This window comes from Protomyctophum parallelum, assembly GCF_964188405.1.
Source record: "Protomyctophum parallelum genome assembly, chromosome: 13".
Lineage (NCBI taxonomy): Eukaryota > Metazoa > Chordata > Actinopteri > Myctophiformes > Myctophidae > Protomyctophum > Protomyctophum parallelum.
Window position 1 is genome coordinate 14,146,189 of NC_139708.1, and position 10,133 is coordinate 14,156,321.

General features: G+C 44.0%; 1 protein-coding gene across 1 annotated transcript in view; it reads right to left on the bottom strand.

The window, feature by feature from the left end:
* Positions 1–9,838, bottom strand: part of tlcd4b (TLC domain containing 4b) — a 33,196-nt gene extending 23,358 nt beyond the window's left edge. Inside the window, exons 1-2 of the mRNA XM_083780721.1 lie at positions 9,413–9,838; positions 302–457 (exon numbers count right to left, since the gene is read on the bottom strand). Coding sequence (XP_083636847.1) covers positions 302–450 — 149 coding nt within the window. The 5' untranslated portion in view covers positions 451–457; positions 9,413–9,838. The remainder of the gene's footprint in view (positions 1–301; positions 458–9,412) is intronic.
* Positions 9,839–10,133: the final 295 nt, after the last annotated feature.

The following is a 10,133-nucleotide window of genomic DNA, read 5'->3' on the forward strand; positions in this document are numbered from 1 at the left end:
GCTACTTTAACCAATTAAAACCTCAGCATCCGTATCCGCATTGTGCGGAAAGCTTTCGCTGAAAATAGCCGATCGCCAAGCTCACAACCGGCTATTTTCAGCGAAGGCTTTCCCCACAATAACAGAAAACTGACAAGACACTAGTAGTAGTGTACAGCCCTGAGGAACTCCACTCAAAAAGGGTTTAAGTGGTTAAGTAAACTGTAATGTGTCCAGTGGTGCATTTTTACACTTTCAGAGTGAAAATAACAGCTATAAGTAGGGTTGGGACCCTTTATGATTTTAACGATTTTGGACCAACCTGGAGTTCCACTCGGTGAGCTTGGTGGGTGGCAGGGAACCATAGCCTCCTGGCGCGACCACAGCGGAGAGGAACGGGCTGGCCACCGAGAAGAGGAACTGGAATCCCACAAAGCTTCCAGACACCACCGTCAACTCTCGCATCTCCATCACTCACCTATGGTGGTGACAGGAGAGAGAGAGAGAGAGAGAGAGAGAGAGAGAGAGAGAGAGAGAGAGAGAGAGAGATGAATGACGTTGGCAAATTAAGGCCACCAGGACATGACGACCAGAGCAGCGATGGAGCGGTGGGCGGTAGCATGTAGGGCTGTCACCATTATGAAGTGTTACTATTAGCTAACTATTAACCTAACTATCACTCAAATGACTGCGATTAACGGTTTAGTCGTGTCCCTGTCGTTGAATATTGTGAATAAAATACATTTCTGTTTGGCTTTCTTTGAAGTTGCACAGGGAGGATATAATAATGTATATAATATATCCTCTTATTTCTAGTCATTTCTTTGTGCGTTCAGGTTGTTTGTGCATTCAGGTTTGTCAAAATATGACAAAGAAGTTTTTAAATAAATAAATAAATGGAAATGGCAGATTCATTAAAAATCCCAAAAACACACAAACACACAAAATGAAAACTCCAAGTGCCCAACAGACAGCAATGGTTCTCAAACATTTTAATTTCAAGAACACTTGAAACTCAGAGTGGAACCAAATTGACCTTTGTGATTCCATTTGTATACTCCAGTCTACACTACACTCTACAGATCTGTATGGTTCCATTTGGAACCCCCCTCAAAGAAGGACCATGTGGTTCCCTCCCTGGACCCCACTATGAGAACCACTGTCCTAGGACTAGGAGTACCCTAAAGCTATGGCCCTCAAAGTGGGGCCCAGAGAGACTCCCAGGGTCCCTTGTATTTAGCTGGTTCTAAATTGACCGTTACAAGTCTGTAACTCGATGCATCAGTATTTGGTTCCATTTGTACACTGTCAGTTAAGAGAGTTAAGACATTTGAAAGTTTGAGAAAACACTGCCGCAACGTACCCCACACTGTACTGTAATAATAGCCCAACATCAGTGTACACCCTTTCTAATTATAGTGTTTCTAATTAGTGCCCTTTGTCCCGGACGGTGAATGGAAATCTTATCATTCCTACTATAACATTCTCCACTATTCGAGGATGGCTTTTCACTAGCTGAAATATTTCTGCAGCAATTTGCTTCCATTCAGTCACTAAGAGCAATAATGAGGTCGGACACTTGGCACTTTGGCGATTAGATCTGGTTCAACATTCGGTGTTCCGATTCATTTCCAAAGCTGTTTTGATAGTAGTCTGTACTTATGTAAAATATGTCAATATTTAATTGAAATGCTTTATACTTCTACTGCACACTACATATCAGAGGGGAATACTTTTTGCTCCACTACAATTATTTGAAATTTTTAGTTACTAGTAGTAGATTTAGTAGTAGATTTTGATGTGCAATACCATTGTACTTTCCCTCAAGTAACACTTTTAATACAGGCCTTTTACTTGTAACAGGGTATTTCTATTTGTGGACTTGTATGATATACTTTTACTTAAGTAACTGAGTACTTATTCCACCACACCACTTATTCCTCTCTCATCATCATCATCATCATCATAACAAACTATGTATGTACAGGGGGAGCATGTAATGGGGGACATGGTGAGAGAGAAGAGGAAGAAACATCTGCACACTTGTTTCTAGAGCTCCACAAGAGACTTACTTTATTAAAGGCAAAAATGCATTTTCATTTTTGCCTTTATAAAGTACCGGTAAGTCTCTTGTCTCATATGTCCATATGTTACTTTTCAGGATTCAAATTCAAAAACAGCAAAAGTAGGCTCGAAAAACGCTGAACCACATTTTGAGCTTTGTTTGTTGATACATTTGTGTGACTGTACTGTGTAGTACATTCAAGTAGGGCATTCATTTATAAATAAATAAAATTTAAAAGACACAAAGAATATGGAGAATTGTAGATCTGCCCGACAGCAACGATATAGTGTACATGCGGAGGGAGGAATGGAGGGGTAAGAAGGAGGGAACTTGGGAAGACGCTGCCAGGCAAGAAAATGAAGGCCAGGAGCAGAGTAAACCAGAGAGGTATTGTGGGACTGGGATAGAGCAGAGGGGCATAGCATGTGGGGGTTAATATAGCAAAGCCCTTCATTCTTGTGTGCATTTCACAAGGGGATTACATGCAACTGTTTAGTAATCACACACTCAGAAATTCCTCGACAAGGACAAAAAGAAGAAAACAGCAGTGAGAAGGAGGAAACATATCAGAAAAAAGGATTGTCAAGATGTTGCAAGAGGAGGTTATAACCACTTGAACCCTAAGCGGGCTTACTTAGGGCTTAATAGGAAAACATTCGCCGGGAGATATTTCGGCGAACATAGCCCAAGCACACAGCGTGTTGCGAGTCTTGCGACACATTGTAAGCTTGTAGATCAGACCTGGGCATTATATGGCCCGGGGGCCAAATGCGGCCCTTTGGCTGACTCTGACCGGCCCATGAAAGGTTACTTGGAAATTAGAAAATAAAACATAATTTCTAATTTTACCCATCCTCGTGCGTGGACTAAAACTGCATTGCTTTTATTTTGATGTTTATTCACGTACCAAACTTTCCTGCCATGAATTGCGTGTGATTGACAACATGTTTGCAATTGTTTTGGAAATTTTGATTTAATAAATTCGAAAGGTAACCTCAATTTTTCATATCCTAATAATAACATATACATATACTCTTACCAGCTTGTCAAAACAATGCCATTTACTGCTTTTTATATAGAAATAAAATGTATATTACTCAGAATTTAGTTCAGCCCTGTTGTAGATGGAATAGAGACAGGTATAGACTATAGAGGGGGAAAAGGAGGGGGCCCAAGAATAGACCCCTGGGGGACCCTGGTCAACATATGGTCTCAGTGGTTAAGAGGGTGAAAGGAAGGCTTTCGGATGAATATGAATACATAACCATAGACTGTGGCTGGAAAGGCAGGGAGATGGGAAGCATAACAACGCAAATGTAAACAAACAAGGAGCCGGAAACACCGTCCCCGTGTGAGAGTGAGTGCGTGAGTGTGCGAGTCCATGAAGGAGTAGGCCTGTCACAATTATTACATAATCGCCTAATCGCAATTATTTGAGAATAGTGCAATTATTTTTGCACAATCGTCAATAGTTTCCATGTTGAACATTTCCCAAAAATAGCAGATCTACATGCTTACAACTCGTCACGTCGTGACCCGTTGTAACTTGCACGTTTGTAGATTAGCTATTTCTGCTATACTTACATAAGTATAATATTATTTAAGTAATACATTTCTTTAGTTAGTGGTCATATCTGCCCAGTACATGTTTTGATTACGATTACGAAGCCTTTTTATTCATACGTTCAATGCCAAAAACACAGCCCAGTGGTCATTGGAGGTAGTAGCCCTACTCATGGCTCAATGACTCATTTTCATCCGGTCTCCCGGCCTCCCAGACTGAGAGAAGAAGAAACGGTTAATGTTAGCATTAGCTCACAATGTTTCCTTTCGCCAGAAACGGTAATATGCCGATAGCGAGCGGATGAAAAAAATCACAAATCACATCCGAACATCGGATGTTTGGTCAAAATCACAGACAGCACCCGTAGTTTCAGAGATAATAGCCAAAGAAGATCCTACATTTAATGGGACCCTGGGGTGTACCGTGTTGGGGGTGACGAAGGCGTTGGCTAGCAACCGGGACAGGACTAAAAGTTGGTTTTCAGCATAGCCGTTTCATATTGATATAAAGCGATCAAATACGTGATATGGCGTATTCGGCAGACAACGGGTCCAATTAGAAATACGTGATATCACGTATTTGGCAGTGAAAGAATGTAATCGTAAAATTAAATGTTGTAATGGTGCCAACCTATGAAAGAGGTAGCCGTAGAAATGAACCAGACTGTCCACAGCCAGCTGCCTCTCCAACGGTCACTTCAGGACATTGACTTTCACGTGCACAAATACATGCATGCACATACACACACACACACACACACACACACACACACACACACACACACACACACACACACACACACGGTTACACAGATCCTCTTTTACCCAGCGCAGCAAACTAGAACCCTCATCTTTTCACACTGAAGCCACTCTACATCACCAGAGAACAAAAACCAGCCACTAAAACGGTCTCCAGCTCTACGTCAAGAGGGACAGACGGTCGACTATGGTCACCAGGGGAGCGGTGCAGGGGAACACTCAAAGTCCAACCTCCATTCGCTGTCACAGAGATAGACGTTATCTGGCAGATACAAATCTCGCTTCTCAGGTTCTCCCTGCCTTTGAGCCATTTATTCAAGTTCGAGCAGGCCAGCTAGAACTGTGCTAGTCTATAAAAGTTAAACTGGTTCTATATATAAAGCACCGTTCTGCCGTTTGCCCCATTTTGGTCGAGCCTCCATCGCGGACGCCCTTATGCCTAATTTATGCTCTGACGGACGGCTGTGTCACGCAACAGAAATAGCAGATCTACAAGTTCACAACGAGTCATAGATGCAACCCGTTGTGAGCTTGTATTGAGCTATTTCCGGCATGCAACGTATAAATCAGGCTTCATACACCTGACCGGCAGCGAGAGCACAGTGTCAAGCAATCAGTCACACTCACTCACTTCTCAGCAAGGGGGATTAGGACAGAGTAGGTTTCTACTCTCAAAACCCTTTAGACAGATCTCTCCAGGCCTGTGAGTGAGTGTTGGTGAGAATGTCCCGCTCAGTGTGGCATCGCTACGCTCACCTCCACGACGGTTCCACACGCAGCAATCCACTGCTTTACAACATCTTGAGACTCCAAGATAACCAAGGCTTAAAATGTACATTCTAGGGACGGCTCAGTATGAGGCCATATCATTTAAATCTGCAATCTCTAAGCTTCATGTCCTACCAAGGAGGACTTGAACATGTACGTCTCCCAGCTTAAAGGGGAATTCCACTAATTTTCAACATTTTACTATGTCATTAACATACCTTAGAGATGTTGTGTGGAAATAATACATCTTGATGACATCATCAAGATGTACTTCACCATGTTAATGATATTTTTCAGACCTCTGTTTCTAGGAAACACAGAATGGGGGGTCTTTTTTAATTATTTCCACACAACAGCTCTAAGGTATATTAATGACAGTAAAATGTTGAAAACGAGTGGTATTCCCCTTTAAAGGTATATTCAGTGATTTCACTCAAAAAACCGTAGGTTTCGTTTTTGGCTGTGGGACCCAGCCTTTCGTCCAATCAGGATAGAGAGTCAAAAACGAAACCTAAGGTTTTTTGACCCCCAGGGGTTAACTGGGGACAGGGAGGAACTCCTTGTATGGCCAGCACACTCTATAGTAGGGAGGATTATTGCAACAAAACAAAAAAATAAGTGATATTTGAATTAAGTGAAATCACTGAATATACCTTTAAGTTGACACGTGGACAGGGGAAGATATTGCACGTATGAGCTTGGGGCAGTACTAGGCTACCTGTCAACAAGTCTGGTGTCCTCCTATCCGAACAGCAGGGTGTAAATTCCTCAGTGGAAGAGTAGGGACACCACCTCCAACCACTGCACCACTACAATTCTTTGACAGATGAACTTCATGAATACAACACAAATTAACCACTTTAGCCCTATTCTCCATATTCAGACCGCAGCCATCTTGCCAGCAAGGTGATACCTAGGTGACACTTCCCATAGAGAGCCCATTCATCCAAACAGAATAGTCCTCTTTGCTTCCTATATGATGAATTCCTGTTCTGTTCTTTAGCTACATAGAAGTGTCTATTTGTATGTCTCTAAATGTTTTGATGAATTGAACAATGTGGACCCTGTTGTAAACAAGTGTAATCAATCAATCAAAACTCTCTAATTATATTAAACAACATCAAAATCACCAACATTGCAGCTGTAGGGAAAGCTTGAATCTTTCAATCTGTAAAGTTTTTGTTTAATAATACTTCCTGTCAAGAAATTCCTTGCAGATGAGTTTTTTTTTCCCAGTATCAGAGTATGGAAGCGCTCGTTATCAGTAAAGCAACCTCCTGCTGCCTCCTGCATTCCTATTCTGGGGGTAACATTCACCAAAAATAGCAGATCTACAGACTCAGAGCTTGTAGATTGTCTATTTTTGGAAGAGTGTTGGTGGTCTTGCTGTATACGGTCTATAAACTGAAGTGAAATCGATACATTCCAAATACTATCAAAGTATTCTGAGGCACCCCTGGACTTGCGTCAAGGCACCCGGGGTGCCACGGCACCCACTTTGAGAAACCCTGTCAGTACACATTAGGGGTGTGCTGAAATATCCATATAGAAAAGGAGGAAATGACAGCTAAAATAGCAAATAGCAAATAGCAAATCCCACTCTCAGATTCCACAGCAACCAGAAGTACTGAATTACTGGATGGTGATTTGTCCAAACCGCTTTGTGGGAATACAAAATGCAGAATGCATTTCCCCAGGGTGGACAAGTCCACTGACACCAGTGATAATGGTCAGTTGGTGGTGTTTGTGAGGTATTATGATGATACCAGTGATAATGGTCAGTTGGTGGTGTTTGTGATGTATTATGATGATACCAGTGATAATGGTCAGTTGGTGGTGTTTGTGAGGTATTATGATGAGGGTATGAGGCAAAGGGAGAGTTTATTGAGTATTAATTTGGTGTTTGAGTGGTGCAACCACAATAGACAGCTATGTGTGTGCCCCTCCTTGTGTCCGAGCACGAAAATAGTGTTTTTTCAGTTCCAAGTATTTTGTAGTTGCCGATATCGTGATATATCGTTGATGAAATTTCATACAATATATAGATATATCGGAAAGATATCGCAATATATCGAATATCCATATCCATATCGTCCCAACCCTAACACACATGAGTAGCAACTCAACACTAGGCATAAGATTGTTGTCCCAAAGCCATGCTGGCCTGTTGCCCACACATGACACTCCAGGCATGTTAGCCTACATTAAGTTCTATTTTTACATGGTGGTGGGGGGGGGTCCAGTGTCATGACTCCACGTGTCGTGCGCGTCTCTCCTCCTACACCATACAGAGGACCGCACGCACACGCCTCATGACAAACTGTCACATGCAGACCCCTTTTAAGTCAAATGACAGCAGTGTACATAAATAAATAAAGCGGGCGGTGGCCTTGCACTGAACCTTCGGGCGTTATTCTTTTTCCCCTAACAACATCTGGGATTGTTTTTGAAACTTGACATAATACGCGGGGTTGAATGATTTTAGAAATTGAAGAGCAGGCTGGTCAACATGTAGCCTACAATTTCTTTATATCACAGAAGAGTGTAAAATGGAACCAAAAGGAAGGTATACAGGGCATGTAACTCTGAAGAGTGTCCATTTGGTTTCATTTGTGCACTGCACTCTTTCGGAGTATGGGGAAAGATTTCACACAAACCCCTGTAACAAAACACAACTCCCCAACTTGTTGTGGGGCTTTCCTGAGAAACGGGCCAGCTCATAACATGGCATCCTAAGTAGCCAATTATTGTGGGCTGTGGTGGCATCACACCACCACCATCCTGGGTCCTGTTGTCTGGTCCCAAGACAGACAGACAGCCTCTTATTATTGTCCCCTCGATGCAGCACATTCCTCAGCCATGTTAGTTGGATCATCTGCTGCATGCCTGAATAATTCATTGGTAGATCCTCACCTGGGTTAGACACGGCTTTATGCCTGCCACATGGGGCGGGGGGAGGGAGAGAGAGAGAGAGAGAGAGGTACACACACAGCCCCAAGTCCTAGTAGGACTTGGGGCTGTGTGTGTACCTCTCTCTCTCTCTCTGTAGTAGGACTGTCCTACTACATCTGACAGGCACATGAGAGCAGGCTCAACCAGCCACGTTTGACCTTGTTGAGGGAGTATCTGCTGCTGTCAGCAAACTATGACCCCGTGGCATATATCGACCAACATAAATAATAGCGGTTCAATTCCCATGCACCCTTTCCTTCCCCTCCTCCTCGCTCCAGCAGTGGAAAGCTAAAACGCCCCCCATATGCAGCCCAATGTCTATCTACCGCATTGATGCACCAGGGGGCCACTCGCTGCTGGCTGGTCGCTCTAGCTAGCCTACCACCAGCAGCCAGCCTCCATCAAAACAAGGCAAAACAAAAACAAACAAAAAAAACCTGTCGTGAAATCAACTTGTATATACACAAGCTAGCCATTATCTCCCGGGGGCTGTCGGGTTTTTAGAGCTCAATAGAAATCTGGCGATCTTTGTGTTATTGTAGTGGTACAATTCCGATGGCACCGATTCCTTATGGATCATATCACAAGAAGAATGTGCGGTAAAAATAGAATGATAATAACACTGCATAAGACATGGACGGGAGAGGTATTGTGTGTGTTTAATTGGCTGCCTTTGGTTTGTGCCGCCTTTGTTATGGAAAGCATTTAAACAGAATAATTATTATGCACAACTCGCCCACGACCAGGCGGGGGGAGGATGGGAGGGGGTGGGCTTCCTGCAGAGCAGAGAGGGTCTCTCCCTCTCTTCTTTGCAGTGCGTCAACAATCAACATTGTAACCGCTTTTGTGAATGAAGCAACACTGTATCATCACGGCAAACGCCTTAATACCGATAGCATATCGCTGCAAAAGGCACACATGCACGGGGGCTCCACCTTTCAGCTGTACGTATACGGCGAGTTGTGGTTGTCGCTCGCCGATCAGACCCAATCTACAAGCCTACAACGGGTGTATTTCGGGTCTGATCGGCGAATGGACATCAACCTTGCACAATCATAATAAAACGGAGCCGCATACTAGCCCCCATCTGCCACAGCACCACCATCACGGTGTTGCATTCAACGCGACAACGCGAGGAAAAATGGGCTCGCGATCACCGCTTGCCTTTGCGATCACAAGAGTCAGAGATGAGAGATCTATTATTATCATCGTTGCAATTATATAAAAAACATGAATAATATGGATCGGGTGATCTAGTCTGTCTGTCGGGCCGATGCAGGCACGCAGACACAGAGATCACCGGGGTAGTAGTAGGAATATCATTACCTGATATCAGTCAGTCGCATAGGGTCTGTCTGGCTGTGTGTGTATGGGGGTATAGCCTCCCGTTGTAGCAGCCGCTGCCTGCCGCCCCCCCACACCCACACCCCCGGGGTCCGATCCGCCTTCACTTCACTTCTTTAAGCACAACTTTAGCCTGTGCTAACCTTCTAGGCGCGTTGCAGTTCTCTCTCTGTGTCTCTCCCGTGTCATAAAGCACAAGACAAGAAAATATATCCTTTCCGTGCGACGGGGGCGGACGGCCACGCCAGATCACAGCCCGCGGTAGCCGCTCATCTCTCGAGCTTGATAAGGTCCTCCTTCCGACGATATCCTCCGGATCGCCATGCGTCCACGTTTCTAAGTGGGGAAAGAAGTGTGGAGTTGAGGGGAAAGTTTTTTTTTTAGCCCGTTTTTTATTTCGCCGTTGACAGTTCCAACACAACACTGACCCCGTGACGCCTTGCCGACAAGCCCGACACCACGTCCTCGCCCCTCCCCCTCGCAGCAGCACAGCACCGCGCCACGCCTCCTTTCTGCTGTAAGCCACGCCCCCCAGGAACAAAGGCCACAATGTTGCAGCATTATTGATAATAATGACAGTCACACTGTCACACACACATGCACCACACGACTGCTGCTGTGATAAGATCACACAGCGACAGATTATTTTATTACATGTTGTTGCCTTATTACTTTTTTTTCTTTCAAAGGTCACAATATTCCA